An 18,391-nucleotide genomic window follows, 5' to 3' on the forward strand; every position below is an offset into this window, starting at 1 on the left:
TTGGGGAACAACCTCCTTCCCTCAGTTAGAGCATTGAAGATGGGTCGAGGCTGGGTCTTCCAACATGACAATGACCCGAAGCACACAGCCAGGATAACCAAGGAGTGGCTCTGTAAGAAGCATATCAAGGTTCTGGCGTGGCCTAGCCAGTCTCCAGACCTAAACCCAATAGAGAATCTTTGGAGGGAGCTCAAACTCCGTGTTTCTCAGCGACAGCCCAGAAACCTGACTGATCTAGAGAAGATCTGTGTGGAGGAGTGGGCCAAAATCCCTCCTGCAGTGTGTGCAAACCTGGTGAAAAACTACAGGAAACGTTTGACCTCTGTAATTGCAAACAAAGGCTACTGTACCAAATACTTATTTGCAGCTGTATCATACAAATAAATAGTTAAAAAATCATACATTGTGATTTCTGGATATTTTTTTTTAGACTATGTCTCTCACAGTGGACATGCACCTATGATGACAATTTCAGACCCCTCCATGATTTCTAAGTGGGAGAACTTGCAAAATAGCAGGATGTTCAAATACTTATTTTCCTCACTGTATAACCAAAAACAGAGAAAGCTTACCTGCAGGTAACGGTTTGTCCTTATCCACATTGTTGTTGTCGTAGCGAAATTCAAAGCCATAATGCTTAACTCTTCTATGCTTCAGAGCTCTTGGAGCTAAAAGACATTAAAATTAAGTTCAGGTAGCAAAGAAGGCTTAATTTCTTGTATTTCTTGTCTGAATTGTTTTATGTTTAAACGATATACACTTAAAGATGCTTATTCGTGACTGTATGTAATATGAGTGTATCGGTGCACGATTTTATATTTTCAACATAACTGAATGCCTGATTTGAAAGACATCGCTGCCTTGTAAACAAAATATTTTAAAAACTATTTTTTACCTCATCAATACTCCTCTATTCTGCCTAATCTTTCCACTGGTGTTAGGTTCAATGTGAAAGACTAAGACTCAGGTCTGGGTATGACAAGTTCAACATAGCCACAACAAAACACATTATGCAAGCCCCTCACCAGTGATGTCATCATTACTGGACGACCAGTCGATGGCAGCGAGCAACAGAGTCTCTTCCTCTGGAGACACAAAATCCTCCACCAAGACCAATCCCTCTGGCAAAGGAACGGGCGCCTCCTCTTCACAGGTTACTGCATACACACATTTAAGGATCATATTACTGGCTACTCATACTACTTATCAGACATGATTTCCTGCACACAAACAAATTTAATAGCAGTCTTTAGTTATCTCTTATCCAGCTCACTGTTAAAATGCTTCAAATCACAAAGGCAGGTCTCAAGAGTAATTTATGCTTGTGTCTGTGGGTGTCAATAAAGGCAAGTACCTGAGTCGACATAACTGAGGTAGAGTGTGACACTGGTCTCTTCGCATTGCAGCTTTTGGCCGTTGAGGTGGTCGTGAGCTTTCCCAGCACTCTCTTCAGATCTGGAAACAAAATGACAATGACAACGGTGTGACTTTTAACACCAAAAGGCGTTAAAGGTTGAGTTATATTACTGTCCATGCAGCACCTGTACCTGTATGTGACAAAGGCGTAGGGCTTGTGAGGGTGCATGATCAGCGTCTCCAGCTCTCCCATCTCTTTCAGCGCTGCAGACAGCTCCTCTCGACTAACGCCGTTCCCCAGGCCGCCGTTAGCCACCACCAAACTCTGCAGAGGAGACCAAGACATAAACTACTTGATTTTATACTGACCAGTTTAATAAAGATGACAGGCTGAAGGTCTGAACAACTGTATTAAAACAGCACCAGAATGAATAGCTTTTCCCCCTAAGATGTCTGAACACACACCTAACTAAACACATTTCCTAATAATGACTCACTGCAGTCAAGGATACATGTAAAAATCTACATTTTTCATTAATTATTTGTTCATTTCTCATTCATATATATATATATATATAAAACTTGCTATCGTCTTATGACACCAATCCCCTGACTTCTAATGGTTTTAAAAGGGTTTTTTTAATCATTGTATTTAATGTGTCGTTCCTGGGATGCAACAGACCAAAAGAAATTCCTTGTGAAAATATAACTTAGCGCTTAAAAGCAATAAAGACTTGTGTGAGGAGACACATTCTATCACACAATATAACCAAACTAGGTCGGAAAAATTGATCCTAAACTGTAAGCTAGCATATGACAAGTTCTCTACTACAGATATGACTCTTAATGTGGCTGATAAGAAAAGACACAAGCTAATAATAAAGCAATACCTGGACTGGTACGCCAGCTACTAACGTATCTTCTTTATTAAAGTTACATTAAACTCACATGAGCTAAAAAAAAATCAGCTTTGAGTCGTATTTTATTGTGTCTAATAGCTGAAAAAGAAGGTCCATGTTAAAAGAAGGTCCATGTTAGCTAACTTAGCTATCTTCGCTGCCACTTCCTGTTTATAAACGGTTTCTACCTTGGTAGGTTGCGATGCTGTACTGATGCCTTCATGTTTCAGCAAAGTGTGACTGGCTTTTATCTGTTTTCGAAGCACTTTCTTGTCTTCTTTACTCCTCCTGAAGCCCTTCACGTTGTTTCTCACATTAGCTTCCATGGCTCGTCATTTTATTTTACCCGGGTGCAACACGCATTAATAACCGATGGTTCCTGAAGATTGTGCTCCAGGACAGCAGCACCCTGATACCTTTCTGATTAAAGTCACTATGTAGACGATGTATGTGATTATAGCATGCTTTAAATTATTCTGATTGCATCAGGGTGGTTTTGTTTGTTTTTTGTTGTTGTTTGTAGAAAACTTACAGTATCCCATGAGATTATGTGCATTGTGTACTTCAGTGCATATTTTCAGTGTTTCAGTTGCATCCATGAAAGATGATTCACTTCTGAAACTCAGATGTGTTGATACTGTTGCTCTGGATGTGCTGGATGTTTAAGTAGGCACTAGCTGATAATAGGGAGTTCCTCTGCCCCCTGGCAACCATAAATTCATTAATGCAGCATTACATGCAGACACTTCTTTAGTGGTCAGTCTGTAGGATATGAAACATAGACTGAAACTATAAACTATTAACTGCTAAATTATTTTCCCAAAAAACACTATTCACACAGTTTTACTAGACAGCGCTGCATCATGCCCTGCTGTTACATGTATTGATTAAGAGGAGAAAAGTCATCAGGATTTTCACGATACAATGAAATTAAAATATAGGTAATCAAATGTACATTATTAAAAAGCCCTCACACTCCTGTCTTTGTGAAAATCTGTATACAGCCAGCCATTCATGGAATGGTTTCATGCTGTTAATGTTCCCAGCAGTTCCCAGTGTACTAAAACTAAAACGGCCAGGTTAAAAACTAACCTGAGTCTTGATAGCCTTGCTAGCATTACACTACTATTCTTTCTCATTCCCAAATGAATCAGACTCATTGACCTTTCAGAGCACATATTTTAACTTGGCAAAGTAGAAAGCGCATCAGTGGACCAGTGTTTGTCAATGTAAAATGATTAGTGTTCAACTTTAGCTTCACTCTTTTCCCCTGGATGTGTGTACCCTTCTGTAATGTGTTTGCAAACCACCACTATAAGTATATAGTGTCCCATCACAATGAATGTGATGGGACAAGTGTCACTGTTCTGCCAAGTGGAAATGTCACTTTAAGGTTATGAACTGAAGATTAGGAAGATATTTCCCTTGGTATTGCTATCAAGGGCAGCTTCACTTCTCACATCAGCCAATCTCTGAAAATAAGTATAAGTCCATATTTGTTACTCAGTAGTGCGTCTCTAGTGAGATTGTAATACTTTTTGGACTTTGGACTTCCCGTGGGTAATACTGCTATTTCTTTCATGGTGTATAATATCCCAGCAGGGACATATTGTTCTGTTGTGGTTTACACATATCTATAGTATCAGGCTATTGATAGAATTACTGTTGTTCTTTTTGTGTAAGTGGTCCTTCTGCCCATCTCTCACTTGGTATCCAAGCCTTACTGACGTCTAGTGTTTTGCCCTGTGGCTTTCTTTTATAAAACCTATAACCCTGATGGCAAATCCATGCTGCATGCCTTCCTAATCTCCCAATAAAAGACAGACAAAAATGCTCCAGGGATAAACTAATAGGCCCTGCTAACTTGATACTATGGGATAAAATGTAAGTATATAGGGTGACTATCCTGGGGAGACTGTTTGCCATTCCATTTCATTCATCCATCATCTCCGATGATTAGATTCTAGCAACTGAGCATAATTTTGTGATGCCTCAGAAAGAGAAAGTATCATCACTGTGTAAAAATGTACTTCTTAAATGCATCCATTTCAACAAAACACACTACCCTACACTTCGGGACAGATGCTGATAAGATACAAGCATCATTCACATCATCATTTCACATTCAGTTACGTTGCTAAATTGTAATTGCTGTATTCTGTACATAATTTTGTTTGCCCTGGTTGCTCTCTGTCCACATCCTCCCTCAAATAAGCCAAGTAGCTCAGAGCCGTGTGCATCAGTGCGTGCTCGTGCATAAAAACACGGGTGTGTTGTGTAATGAAGCCCTCACCTGTCTTCAGCCATCTCAGTAATTACAGTGCCAGGCTGAGCTGCTGACCAGTGGGAACCCTTCGTTGTCTTAACAGCAGGCTCAATGTAGTTGACAAAACAACAGCTGGTCAGACAGCAGACCGTGACTGCCCTCTCCGCCATGCACACAACGCTCCATCTTGTTTTTCAAAACAGTCCAATAAAAATCTTCCCTATTTTATAGGCATTGGATAATACCCAGAGACATTAGTCTGGCCCATTTGTTGGGGCATTAATCAGGGCCAGTATAGCAGCAAGGCTGCCTCCAGTGTACTTTGTGACAATCCTAGAGACAATTGTATTAAAACAGGGGCAAGATGAGTTGATTCAAAAGATTCAAAAATCAATTGTGCTTCCATTGTACTCTATTTTTTGTCTTTGTAAACCAGTGTCTAACTTTGTTTCTTCCTAAATGTTTAAAAAACATTTGGATCATATTTAGTAGTTGCCCTGGAGCTTTCAAACATATCACATCTTCCTCAGCAAATGGAGCAGTTACTTGTTACTTGTACTTTAAGGACTTCTAATTCATGTTGTCTTAAACTTAACTGAGGTTCAAAGTAAATTTTTGACCTTGCAAACAGAAGTTGAGACAACGATCTCACCACAAAGCTCACTTAATAGCTGATGAATGATCTATCTGCTAATGAGGGTTATGTGACATGACTTTGTAGTGAAATTTATTTCTCAACTGCTGTTTCCACAGTCAACAACAAACTGTGTACCTCTTCCCATCCCAAGAATCATTTTACCAAACATATTTTAGATTCGGTCAGGCATTCAGGAACTTGTGAACAATGAATGTGATGGGACAAGTGTCACTGTTCTACCAAGTGGAAATGTCACTTTAAGGTTATGAACTGAAGATTAGGAAGATATTTCCCTTGGTAGTGCTCTCAAGGGCAGCTTCACCTCTCACATCAGCCAATCTCTGAAAAAGCAGTGTAAAGGTGAGAACTAGAGTGGAACCACTTGTGTACCCTGAGGCATGCCATCACCCTTTGAAATGCAGGGCCAGTAGCCACAGGCCAAACTCATGTAGCTGGCATCTTTCTATTGTAATGAGATGGAGACTGCATGACGGAGATAGACGGATAAAGAAACCAGATCCGGCTTTTTAAAATAGAGATTCTGATCTCTACCGCTCTCCAGGGACTCTGTGTAAGCAAATATCTGTCTGATCTTGGAGACAGATGAAAATGATAAAAAAAAACAACTGAGGTGATGAAACAGCCGGTTGAAAGTTCAGAAATGTATCGCCCAAAACTGCACACAGTGACAAAGTTGATTTATTCAACATTTATTCAAGATACATACGCATATATTTCTGAAATCTGCAAGTGGTTTGATGGAACACATGCAAATATGCACCAATTCTGATTCTACTGTTCTTTTGTGACTTATTTCCAGAGACTGAAATATTTTTGCTGCATGATCATTTCTAGGGCAAATTTAATTAAAAAGGAAATATAACTGATAAGCAACCAAGGCATATGTACGGAGGCCCTGAGAGGCAAGTGAGAAAAAAAGAAATCCATTTTCTAAGTCTTGAAAATGAATGCATTTTGACAATAAAGGAATGTATTTTAATTGGTGCTTCACCTGGAAGAAAACATGAATGTCCTATTTGACCAAGGGGTAGTGGTGCACATCAGCCTCTTGTGGCCGGAATGAGTTTTACAACTCTCACTTGCCTCTCAGGGCTTCCGTACATTTGACATGTTTTCATGGTAATTATTAAATACAGCCAAGGGTTTGTCTTGCATTATACAGATATCAACAAAAGAAGACATATGCTTTTGCATTGACGAAAGTAAATGGTCAGTCTATACATTGACTAATGGAAGCAAAAATGGATATACAACAGAGATAGAAGTAGTAGAGGTCTTTGGCAACAGATCTGATGTTCATAACATAATATTTCAACTGGCCAAATATTAACAGGGCTGAGAATTTTATTTGGTGAGCCATCTGGTGTATGTATCATCTCTGTCAGCTAAGATGAATGCCTGTCTCTCCTCCAGTCACTGCTGCTTTAGTGGAAAGATTAGACACTTTAAATGAGCAAAGCTATGGGATAAATACTTTTTTAGTGCCAGCTATTTGTGGACTAATGTGCTGGCCAAACTGCGGGACATTTTGTATTCACTGAATAAGAGCATTAGGGCAATGCTTTGCTGAAAACCTTTCATTTTCTGTATGAAATCTTGTGTTTGAGTTATATTTTTTATAATATTTTATTAAAGCTAGACCCAGCAGCCAATTAGTTTAGCTTAGCAAAACCACAATTTGGCATTATTACATTTCTGTTTTTGTACAAATGAGATATTGATTTAATTAGTGACTTTTAAAAGTGCTGGTAGGAGGTGGATTTTGTTACCTTTGGGCAGTCAGGATAGCTGTTTCCCCTGACTTCCAGTCTTCAGTTATGCTAAGTTAAGCTTATCATCTCCTGGCTCTAGTTTCATAGGGTTTGTTTAGTGTTAAGTTATTGTCCTTCTCAAGTTTTATTCACCCTTGAATGACTCCTTCATAATTATTAGATAGACCTGTTTGGTATAAATTGAATAAATCTTATGTTTAGGATCGATACCACTCTCATAACCACAAGAGAAAAAGCCTAACAAGTTAATTATTGAGCAGATGCTTCAATAAATTAAATGTACAATTGTTGGCGGTTGGAAGCTTTTTGCTGGTCGCACAACGTTTACAACGACAACAATGTTCTTTGCATCTTAGACTGTGACACAATAATGGAAGTTCAGCTGTGGAAAGAATGCGTCTCTCCCTCGTTCTCCATTCTTCCTTTAGCTTTTTGGCTAATGCAGCGTTACTTGGATTAGTAACTGTAATAATAGAACCGTTTTGGGAAAGTAATCTGTTACACTACTAGTTGCTGGGGAAATTAATATTATTACAGTAACGCATTACTGCCCATCAATGGTTGGTTGTAAACAAATGGTTGCAAAGCTGTCTTGGAAGAATACTGTGATGATCAGACTTGTCCACTGTTTTATTTTGCCATAACACTCACAGCTGGCAAGCTGTCATCAAACTAGCTTTCACTTGATAATAAACAGTAGTCTAGTCTACATACACACACACACACACACAGTGTCCCAGAATGTGTGGAATGGTGTCTCTGAGGCCTTGTTGACACCCCTCTGTCTCTCCACTGATTTAGAGGGTAACCCTGCCAGCACTTTTCTATCTTAAACACACACACACACACACACACACACACACACACACACACACACAGCTGTCAGAGTGGTTCGTGGTCCACGAGAGATGCCTGCACACCTCACCCCGTTTTATTAAATCACCCCAGCACTGGAGCTCTGTTACAATGGGAATCCCTGGGTCAAATAGCTATTTGTCTGACGCTGGCACAGCAGCAGGGTGATAAAATGGCAGCCATTTTGATCTGTTAAATCCTCTGGGAATGACCTTGGAATCCTGTGATGGAAAGGTTCAAGGGAGCTGTGATCATACACACTTTATCCTGCTGTGACCCCTCTGTGTGTTTGGGAGAAGGTGTGTGTGTATGCCAAGGGGGTTTAACATTAGTTCAGAGATAACACTGTTGTAAGCAGCTGTCAAGTGTTAGATGAGCTGAGAGGTTCGCTATGGCGAGCTGTCAGAACCTTCTCTTAGCGCCAGCATAACATAGAGGAGGAAGAATGCAAAAATACAATGGGTGTACACAACCACAGTTATAATTTAAAAAACATCTATATGTTAATGTGGAAAATATGCTTGTTTGCTTATGGTGCAGAGTTAGATAAAAGGATGGATACCACTCTCATGACTGTACAGTAAATATGAAGCTATAGCCAGCAGCTGGTTAGCTTAGCTTAGCATAAAACTGGAAGCAGGAGGCTAGCATGGGAAAAAAACAAGAAAAGTGTGAAAATGATGATGATGAGGATAAAGTTGAGGATTTTAAGGTGGGTTACAGGACTACTTTTTGGCTGGGAGCAGTGACTACTGGGAATCTCCACTGGTTGTCTGGCAAACTAATGGTGATGACAAGACTGTAGGAAGTCACCACACCCGTCAAGAAATAGTCTGGTACATAACACCCTGTAAAACCACAGCATGTCATTTTTACACTTTGGTTTTTGTGCAGATAAAAACCCAGAGACACTAGTAGGTGGATTTTGCTATCTTTGGACAGAGGCAGGTTAGTTGCTTCCCCATTTGCAGTCTTTATGCTAGGCTAGGCAAACCATCTGCCCTACAGACATGAGAGTATCTATCCTTTCATGTAACTCTCGGCAAAAAAAGAAAATGTGCGTATTTCCCAAAACATAACTATTTCTTGAAGTATGCAGATGGAGATTGATTGGTACAGCCTGTCTACACTTCACTGAGGGGAGCAGAATCTCATTTAGCCCTGTTGCCTGTGCCTGTTGAAGCATCAGTTAAGAGAAACCACTTTATGAGTGCCAGACACTATTTCACATGACCTACATATGCTTTTATAGTTGTCATCCAGCAACCAGGAAGAATGTTGAAAGTAAGTTAAATACAGTGGCAGAAGAGACTGAATGTGTCATGAAAGTACTCCTTTCAAAGTACCTAAATGACTATGGAAAGACATGACAGCATGATGAACTGCGGCATCAGCTGGATTTAAACACACCTCATATGTTGCATTGTTATTTATTCTTTTCCCTTGTGCATAGCTCCTATCCAGATACTGAGCGATACTGTTACAGTTTCCTATATCCATCAGAAGACTGAGTAAGTATTGTGTTTGGAACAACTGTAATCCACCTAGTACTGCAATAATGTTTTATAAATAACCCAGAGTCCCTCCTCTGTAGCATGTGCATGAGAGAGAGAGACTCTGTATGGTTATAGATGGGAAACACTCCAGTGGATGAGATTGTGGAAAATAACCGACTCTATTGGTTGTTTAGTGTGTGACATCAGTCTCTGTGTATGTGAAATATGGGCGGTCCGCTGAGGATGGCTACTTTAGGAGCGGGCCCTGCCCCTGGCAAGTGCAGAAACTGGACAACAGCATGAAGATCAGTTGCTAACAGATGCTGCAGAGAAGAGGTGCCACAGTAAAGAACTTTCTAGTAAGAAGACAAGCTATCAGAGGTCAAGACAAAGAGAGGCTGGACCACGTAGGTAACAGCTTACTGACTACATCTGATTGTGTGTTATCATTCTCAATAGTGTTGTCATTGCTGGGAGAATATGGTAGGCTTCCAATCCAATCAAAATGTTTCTAAAATTCTGCAACTGACAACCAAGAAATAAAATAAAAATGCAGTGGGTTGTAAAGGGATTGGCTCAATGTAGCTAAAATAATGTGCAAAAATGTGATGTTTTCATCTATCAACAACTACCTACAGTTCTTTCTAACCTGATCGTGTGTGTATTAGTGTATTAGGATGTATGCTTTGTGGATGTGTCCCATGTGTGTATATGAGGGGATATTGTGGCCCCTCTCCCTGTTGAGTGATGGGAACAGGGAAGAGATGCATCGAGCTGCCTGAAAAATTACTGATTTTTCTAATCTATGAGAACAGAGGCGACATACATGCACACACAAACACAGGTGCCTCTGAAGACAACCACACATGCATTTACTATTTTTTTTCCAATGCTATCTTATTTGCTTTGGTCTGGTCATACCTGTATTTTTTGCAGTCTTAACTCATATCTTTCATTGCTCTCAGGTCCAGGACACTAAGGCCACACCTCCTCTTTGTCGTCTTCTTTCCTCGGTGGCAGCACCCACAACTTCTCAGCACCCACTCTACGATCCTCTCCTGCTCCCCGTCCCATCTCAGACATGGACCGCTCGGTTCAGGACCTCTTCCTCAACTTCACAATCGTCTTAATCACTGTGCTGCTGATGTGGCTGCTGGTGAAATCTTACCAGGACTGAACCATGGAGCAACAAGAGAGGAGATGAAGCCAGCATGGTTGCTGTAGACCTTTGCTGCGGATTGATTCTTGTTCAGACACAGTGTTTACATCTTTTCATTCTTGTAGTCTGTGGTTACTGGTCTTGACCAGGGCTCTAGTATTCCAGTGAGGTCAAAAAACATGTGATTGCTACAGCCAGATAAGCAGATTGTCAATGACAAACTAGTCTTGGATCAGCATTTGTATTCTGAGATGTTTTTTGAACATGGCCTTGAATTTCTGGCAAGATCCAAAGGGGAAGCCACAGAAGAGATGGGAGGGTGAATAAAAATAAATGAACAGGGGTTTGAGGCTCTACTTTTTTACTGTGGACACCTTTAAAGTGAGGGCTAGAAAACACTGTAATGTCACTATAAAGAGTAGCATATAGCCCGTGTCAAAGTGTCATTCACGTGACCTTTGATACTTTGAACCATGCTGTTGTGTCTATTGTTCTGTTTTCACTATGTGATGAATGTGCCAAATGCAGATGCTGTATTTACCCATAGAAGACATCAACACATATAATGAAGCATTATGTTTATGTTCACTTCTTGCCATTAAATAGTCTTTCATTTGTTGAAGTATTTTTCTGTTTCATTGCACAAATGTATTATGCATTCATCATTTACACCATGAACCTTCATGAAGGCTCTTGGTTTTTAAAACTTTAAGTTACTGTATTTGTTGAAGCCGCAGAGTGTTTCTCTGTAATTGATGGGTTAAGATGCACATTTCATCAAGCGAGCAGTTGCGGAAGATAATCAGGTGATCTATATATTACATGTAGCATTGCTGTATATATTGTGAGAGAAGAGACAGGGTACGCGTGGATACATGACAGTCTGAAGCAGAACAAAGGCAAGTACTTCAAAGTGAAAATCCACCCAAAACACAAAATTTCCATGAATGTTAATGAACATATTGGTTGAGTTTTATATAGTGTAATATATATGAGCAGGTCTCCATCAACTAGAAAAAGATGAAAAAAAGGAAAATCAGGAAAATACTGTGGAAAAGCTCCAATGATGTTTATATGAGAGATCCACACATGGGACCATTTTCTAAAAATATTACAAAATGTGTGTTGTCTAATCTGTGCAATCAAATAAAGCACATTTAGCTGAAATGACGTTCAAACAGTCCACTATTCATTTATCTTGTGAATTTTCCTTACATGACTTTTGTGTATTTTTGCCAGAACAAAATAACGATCCTTTCAGGCTGCAAAATCTACAAATGCATGAAATGGAAACTGAATTTGTCCTAAACCCTGTAAATAGAGCCTCAAAAGTGTTACATAACAGAAGTCTTTTCTATATTCAAGCTGATAAATTTACAGATACTGTTAGTTCTTCTGTGGGTGAATTCTCCTTTTTACACACACCTAAGCAGGAAAAGAGTTTCAGTTACTAAAATAGGATTTCTAAAATAGTCTTCTGCTCAATAGTGTTCCTCCATGGGAGGACCATATTTTGATTGACACAACAAAGATCCAAAGAAATCAGGTGCTTCACACAAGCAAAGGTCAGGATCAAATCTTTAAATAAAAAAATAAATAACTCATTTGGCTCTCTCGGGTGTTCTCATGTTACAATGATCTGTGAAAGATGGTGGTGTTAGTTGAAGTCATTCTCTCTTGAGGTGTTAGCTCAGTCAGCTGTCCGCCTTGCACAGGATAGACTCATAGGTACTTGCTTACATTAGTGACACATGTGACACAGATGTATATCCACTCGCATTGTGTTCATGAGAGTGTGTGTGTGTGTGTGTGTGGGTGTCTATGTGTATCAGGCTGTGTCAGCCCATGGGTCTCTGTATCTGTTGAAGCTGATGAGCTGGCAGTGGAACTCAGTGAGCGCTCTGGGCATCGGAGCCACTTCCTCCCACTGACTCCTCCCACTGTGGTACACCTGCACAGGCCACAAGAAAACAAACAGATACCAAAACTCTAAGAGGATGGTAAACGAACACCCTCTGCTCCAAAAAACAAAGAGAATTAATGAGGTAATATATTTAACTAACTTTAAATTAACTAGTTAAGTTAGGATTGGAAGCAGGGCCACGCATCAACCACACATCTAATCACCCGGTTAACCCATTCTTTCCTGTTTGTCTTAGTTTTCTTGACTCACCCTCCCTTTCCCTTTCCTTCATCCATTTACATCCCCACCTCATCACTGCCTTTGTCCATCCATGTTCACGTCTCTCCTTTCTCATGTTTATTCTCTCTCTTATTGAAGCCTGTGCATACATCTCCCTTTTACTGCATGTCGGCCCCTATCTCTCTCCCTCATTTCCTCACTATCTTATCAAAATTAATGCAATGGTATCTTTAAAACTGACAGGCATGCTGACAAAAATAGTTGGCCTCCTTGCAGTGGTTTAATATCATGTGTCAATTTGAATTAGAAATGCTCATTCTGATGCCAATCTGGTGAGCTACCAAACACTTCTTCCAGGTCTCTTGAAAGCAAAGAGTCATTTTGCAATTAGTAAACCCGTCGACACATCAGATGGCTTGCATTTTTAGCCCCAGAAACCATGACGTTGCTTGGCCAACAAAAGTTAAATTAGGGCAGCTTTTACCAATAAAAAGGTTCTCTTACCTGAACTTCATCAGTGATCTCGTCAGGTGAGTAGTCTCCACCCAGGATGTAGATTCTGTCTCTCATACCAACTGCTCCAGCATTGAACCCAGCACACTCAAATGACCCTTCACCCTTCCAAACACAGGTCTCTGGACAAAAACTGTACACCTGGGAGAGGGAAAGGCACACTTTGAACTCTGTGTTTGACTATTTAAACAGTCCTGCTTGGACAATTACAAAAGCCTTTTGTAATGATTTAACACTGCAATCCAGTGACTGACAGCTCATTCATTCATCTTTTGGCTTACCTTATAAGTGGACAGGTCACAGAGGTGCAGTGTATTATTAATTGACACTGCTTTGACCAGTGTAGCGTGGAAGAACTGGCCAAACTCTGCCACCAGGCGGCTCCACTGGTCCTTCTGGGCATCATAGCAGTAGAAGCAGTCCAGTGAGGGGTTAAAGGAGTCTGTGATCTCCACCTCTGACCCCAGCGTATAGATAACAGTGCCACAAGCACTAGCTTCAGGATAGAAGATGGCAGTAGGCAGCGGGCTAACTGAGCACCAGGTCTGGGTCAGAGGGTTGTAATACTCCACCTAGAATACAGGATAGAAACTAACAGAATTTGTACTGCACAGAAATAATCTACACTCCCATTCCTAAATCCATAATCTAGTAATGACATATTAAGGAGACAGTGTTACCTCCAGCAGGCTGGGAGCTCCCCCTCTGGATCCCTTGGTCCGTCCTCCAATGACGTACACTCGGTCCAGGCAGGTTACAGCTGCGTGAGTGGTCCTGGGCTTCAGCATCGCTGGAGCAGGCGTGCACGTTAGGGTCACGGGGCAGAAGCACCAAACCTCGTCCGTGGCGTCATGGAACGGCTCGGCCACATGGAGACGGATTGCCCGGCAGCAGTTACCACGGCAACCGCCTGTCACAAACATCTTAGATCCAGCAGAAAGATGAGAAGATGGTAAACTTTTTAAAGCTATAACAGAGCTCATAATTTAAACACATGTAGTTATATGATTAATTCCAAAACACTGTAAATAGGTCCGGTCCCCATTTCTTTGTTCCCTAATTTTATGTACATTTCCCAACTGTTCAGGCATCGCTCCTCTTTTTACTGCTGTTCTCTAAATCACTTATTTCTAACCTTGAGGTCGGGATGCCCCAAGGGGTCCCAATATAAATCTCAGAGGTAAAAAGTTAATTAAAAGGTGTAAGAGAGAAAAAAAAAAAGATTTCTGTCAGGTTTATTTTTTTTGTTTTTTTCTTGTGAAATGATGAATACTTTTACATCTTGAGGCCTCTAAATGAAACAATCTGGAAAGGAAAGCTCACTCTTTGGTCGTACTGTTCACAACCCATGCCCACACCAGGGCTTGTAATAAGGGGCTCCAAGTTGAAATTGCTTAATTTTAAAGGGTCACTGCTCAGAACAGTAGCAGGACTCGGTTCAACCCCAAAACATACCTTCTCAGCATAGCTGGTAAGGCAGGATCCCGGTGGGTCTGGCATCCCCGCTTTCCCCTCTCCGCACCCTGTTCCCAGATCTTTCCACTGGTCTGTTTCCAGACAGTAGCAGAAGGTATGGCGGATCTCTCCGTTCTCCTCTGTCTTGTGGATGTAGATGTAGCTCTGCGTGGTGGCCGGCCTGGCATCAGTGAGCAAGCTGCTGTACTGATCCTGTCTGCTCTGAGCCTCTGAGAGCAGGGCGAGGCAGCCCTCACTCTCGCAGAGGAGAGGCTCTGAATCAGGCAGGGTCTGAGAGAGAAGGGAGAGAAGGTAAGGATGAGACAATCACAAGACCATTCAGATTATTCTAAATTCAGCACACGCCGTGTGCTTATACCTTTAGTGCAGGTGCAGGTAGATGGTGGAGTCTGGTTAGAGATAACAGGCCCGGCAACAGCTTTTGTCTTCCTGGGAGATCATGGCGTATCCATCTAAAAAGTGACTTCACCACAGCCTCCTCACTGGGCACGTTTAGAGCATCTGACCTTAGGCATGCTTCCAACACATTCACCTATAAGAAGCAATTGAAATAGTAAATGAGTCCTTTTAACAGTTCACAGGTCACTTTTTTCACTACTATTACTATTTTTACACAGCAAAAGCCTTTTGGCAGACAGGTACCAACCTAAACCAGACTTATGATTTTTAAGTGTAATATTTATAAACCTTTTGACATAAAACAGGCCCCATTTTATATGCATGACCTTGATGATTAATTTTAAAACCTTTAATTAAATAAATATAAAAGTATCTAAATCATAACCTTTTTTCATCACCATGTGGAAGATCTAGTAGAGGCTAAGACAGCTGAAACATATAGACAAATGTTGTTACAATATCTTTTTTAAAAGGCCATCTAAAAGGGATGGGGTCATTTTTCTCAACCTTCTCCATTAACATGGATAAATCATATTAATATAAATAAATTACCAAGAAGTTGGACAATAACTTATAGTTTACTGGCTATGGAATATGATTTAGAGCTGTCATGTTAATTACTGAGAATGAGGCAGGCATACAGTATTCACACTCTACATATGCAATATATAGTCAAGGTATAAACAGGTTAAAGGAACATATGGATGTATTAACAAATGATCTACATCTGTTATTACAGAAACCTTCTCTGATAAAATAACTTCTTTATCTTGTCCGTTCTTGAGCAGCACCTGCATATCCAGAAAGTCCTGGGTTTCGGAAAGGTCAGAGAAGTTCTGAACCACAAACTCTTTGGCACTTTGGAGGAGGGAGGCTGAGCCGTAGGCCTCAGCAAGGGAGAAGAGGGACAGACAGTTACAAAGATCCATGTTTCCTATCAGGAAGGAGCTGCAGGCTCGGGACAGGACTGGCACCTGAGGACACAACAACGATAAGAACAATCAGGAAACCATCCATGTGAAAATGTCTAAATGCCTTTACAGAGTAAATTAAATGATGAAAAACATTTAGAGTAAAGTAAAGTAGTAGAACAACTGAAATATCTTATTAACTAAGTGTGTCTTTGGTAACTTTGTTAACTGTTATTCCTTTAAACTAGTTGTACACCCACACAGGCGTTTTTACTTACTTGATTAGACCCTTTGGGTAAAAGTTGGGTGGAACTATGCAGGGAAATACACAAGGTTACCAAGGTTCATATACCAATAAGGATAGTAAAGTTGTAAGTTGTCCGATGCTAACAGGTGCTACGAATCCTAATTATTCAAAATAAGTGAAGACACGTGTGCGGGTGTGCCATAGGTGTGTGGCAGACATGTTGACTGAAGAAAAGCACAAGTGTTACTAATAATGACTAACTAACAATGGCTCTGTTCCGTTTAAGTGTCCCAGTGAGTCATGACAGTTAGCCAGCATGCACAATACCAAGACCCTGAAACCAAAGCAGATATTTTGAATTCAGCCATCATTCATATTATTATTACACCTCCTACTGTGACATTTCAAAAATGTGTATGTGTAAAACTTTTTGTGTAGTAACATCTTAACCCTAACCCAGGCGAGAAGGCGCTGGTTATGGCACAAACTTGGCCAAAACCATGTATTATGTACTGTACGTTAAGGAAAACGAAAGAACAATGATTATATTTGTACCTGCAGGAAAGAAGCAAGCTGAAACAGCACGTCCACATTGCCATCAGTGATGAGGGCTTCTCCAGAATAGGCAAAGTCCAGGAAAGAACCCACTGCCACCGGACACTGGTTACTCAGAGTTACTGAACCATCATCACGCTCACGCATGTCCACCTCAAACATGGCCCTAAATACAAAGCAGTTGATATTAACGAATTAATTAGATCTCTAGATAGATAGATAGATAGATACCTACCTGAAGAAATCACTGCATGCTGCGAGGACACAGCGATGGCAGGGAAAACTGTGTTCCTGGACCTTAATGGTGAAGTCAAACATCAAGCCTCGCTCCCTCAATGATCTGAGCATGCCCAGCAGCTGCAGTCCATGTGACTCAGACATCCGCAGCAGGGTCCTGCACTCTGTAACCCCGTTGCATTGTGGAGCACTGCCAGGTGTGGTACTGGGAGGGCTGCTGCTGCGGGAGTTGTGGGTGTTGGTGACACAGGAGGATGACTCTTCATCCATCTTCCCAAATTCTGACAATATTTGGAAAAACAAATTAAATGACATTTTGAGAGAATGTAGTTCAGTTTCAGCCTGCCCTCATATATTATGTGAGTGTGTGTGTGTGTGTGTGTGTGTGTCTGTGTGTCTGTGTGTGCAAAAAAAACAAACAATCTACTTCACTTCAGTATATCTGTAACAGACAGTCCCACTCTACCATACAATCATAATGTTAGTGGGAACAGCTTAGAGGAAAGAGCTTGGTTTGTGTATAGCACACAATTATTCAGCCCAAAATAAAGATATTACACATTTACCTTAGATGATGTATCGTTGTTAAAAGTCAAACATGTAGGAACAGCCTACATGTGAAATATTCCGGTTTAGAAGTCAGAAGCAGGACGAGCAGTAGTCAGCACCTCGGTCAGCTCTCTTTCTCGTGCCAGTCTAACTTCCGGGAGCGTGAAATCACGCGAGGATTTGCGTAGCTTTTTTTGCGGTTATAGGCCTACTTGTCGCTAACATAATTTTTGCTGAATTGTTTTGCTGTTTTGTTAATAATAAAGAAATATTTAGGTCATTATTGTTATTGTGTGAGTGTATGTGTTTCTTTGTTTGCTTTAGAGGGAGGCGCAGTGAGTGCTGGGAACTGTAGTTCTCTCGTATTGGTCGTCCTTTAGTACAGTCTATGGTCTCGGCTAGACTCGGTGAGAGTTTGTTCGTGGCTAAGGTCTAGTAGTAGTAGTCTGCAGTTTGTGGTTTAACCATTGTCAGTTGCAGATCGATGTAAAGTATTCACATATTCTACAGCCTACAGGTTTTTGCTGGCTGGAGTTGTTTATGTTGTCATTTTTCTGCAGATACACTCGTCGTCGTTTTAAAAATGTATTTAATTATTTGCATTCACTAATTTTACCTTCAATGGTACCTGAATACATTACTGCTGCAATTATTCCACAGGACGACTTATGAATACTTACTAATACTTGAAACTTAAAATGAATCACTAATTTTTTTTTAATTATTGATATTAGTGATACTTCAAGTTACAGCACAAGAGACCGCTAAGAAGTAAGGGTTATTCAAACAGATTATTTAAATAAAATAAAGTATAAAAATAAATTGTATTTTACCAAAACGTTATTCATTATATACATTACAATATATATCAAAACAAACCATGGCCGTGCTTATTTAGAA

General features: G+C 40.5%; 3 protein-coding genes across 5 annotated transcripts in view; 1 reads left to right on the forward strand and 2 right to left on the reverse strand.

Moving 5' to 3' along the window:
* Positions 1 to 2,602, reverse strand: part of alkbh8 (alkB homolog 8, tRNA methyltransferase) — a 13,021-nt gene extending 10,419 nt beyond the window's left edge. The window contains exons 1-5 of one of the 2 annotated variants that reach the window (XM_046074517.1): positions 2,444 to 2,602; positions 1,548 to 1,681; positions 1,355 to 1,455; positions 1,026 to 1,157; positions 573 to 668 (exon numbers count right to left, since the gene is read on the reverse strand). In XM_046074517.1, coding sequence (XP_045930473.1) covers positions 573 to 668; positions 1,026 to 1,157; positions 1,355 to 1,455; positions 1,548 to 1,681; positions 2,444 to 2,581 — 601 coding nt within the window. In that variant the 5' untranslated portion in view covers positions 2,582 to 2,602. Of the gene's footprint in view, positions 1 to 572; positions 669 to 1,025; positions 1,158 to 1,354; positions 1,456 to 1,547; positions 1,682 to 2,246; positions 2,369 to 2,443 lie in introns of those variants that run through there. The other variant, XM_046074518.1, reaches the window with a different exon arrangement.
* Positions 1,027 to 11,086, forward strand: LOC123986318 (sarcolipin). Of its 2 annotated transcripts, XM_046074523.1 has the most exons (4): positions 1,057 to 1,153; positions 9,260 to 9,317; positions 9,497 to 9,709; positions 10,268 to 11,086. In XM_046074523.1, the coding sequence occupies exon 4, from the start codon at positions 10,384 to 10,386 to the stop codon at positions 10,477 to 10,479; it is 96 nt and encodes a 31-aa protein (XP_045930479.1). In that variant the 5' UTR covers positions 1,057 to 1,153; positions 9,260 to 9,317; positions 9,497 to 9,709; positions 10,268 to 10,383; the 3' UTR covers positions 10,480 to 11,086. The 2 variants fall into 2 exon arrangements, with proteins under 2 accessions (XP_045930477.1, XP_045930479.1); XM_046074521.1 differs by lacking the exons at positions 9,260 to 9,317; positions 9,497 to 9,709 and having other exon boundaries at positions 1,027 to 1,153.
* Positions 11,087 to 11,628: 542 nt separating this feature from the next.
* On the reverse strand, positions 11,629 to 17,970 carry kbtbd3 (kelch repeat and BTB (POZ) domain containing 3). The gene is made up of 10 exons (XM_046074519.1): positions 17,509 to 17,970; positions 16,941 to 17,223; positions 16,706 to 16,871; positions 15,784 to 15,966; positions 14,952 to 15,125; positions 14,573 to 14,863; positions 13,798 to 14,040; positions 13,399 to 13,689; positions 13,109 to 13,258; positions 11,629 to 12,412 (listed from the first exon to the last, which is right to left on the reverse strand). The coding sequence occupies exons 2-10, from the start codon at positions 17,210 to 17,212 to the stop codon at positions 12,290 to 12,292; spliced, it is 1,893 nt and encodes a 630-aa protein (XP_045930475.1). The 5' UTR covers positions 17,213 to 17,223; positions 17,509 to 17,970; the 3' UTR covers positions 11,629 to 12,289.
* Positions 17,971 to 18,391: the final 421 nt, after the last annotated feature.

Source organism: Micropterus dolomieu, linkage group LG17, assembly GCF_021292245.1.
Source record: "Micropterus dolomieu isolate WLL.071019.BEF.003 ecotype Adirondacks linkage group LG17, ASM2129224v1, whole genome shotgun sequence".
Taxonomy (NCBI): Eukaryota; Metazoa; Chordata; class Actinopteri; order Centrarchiformes; family Centrarchidae; genus Micropterus; species Micropterus dolomieu.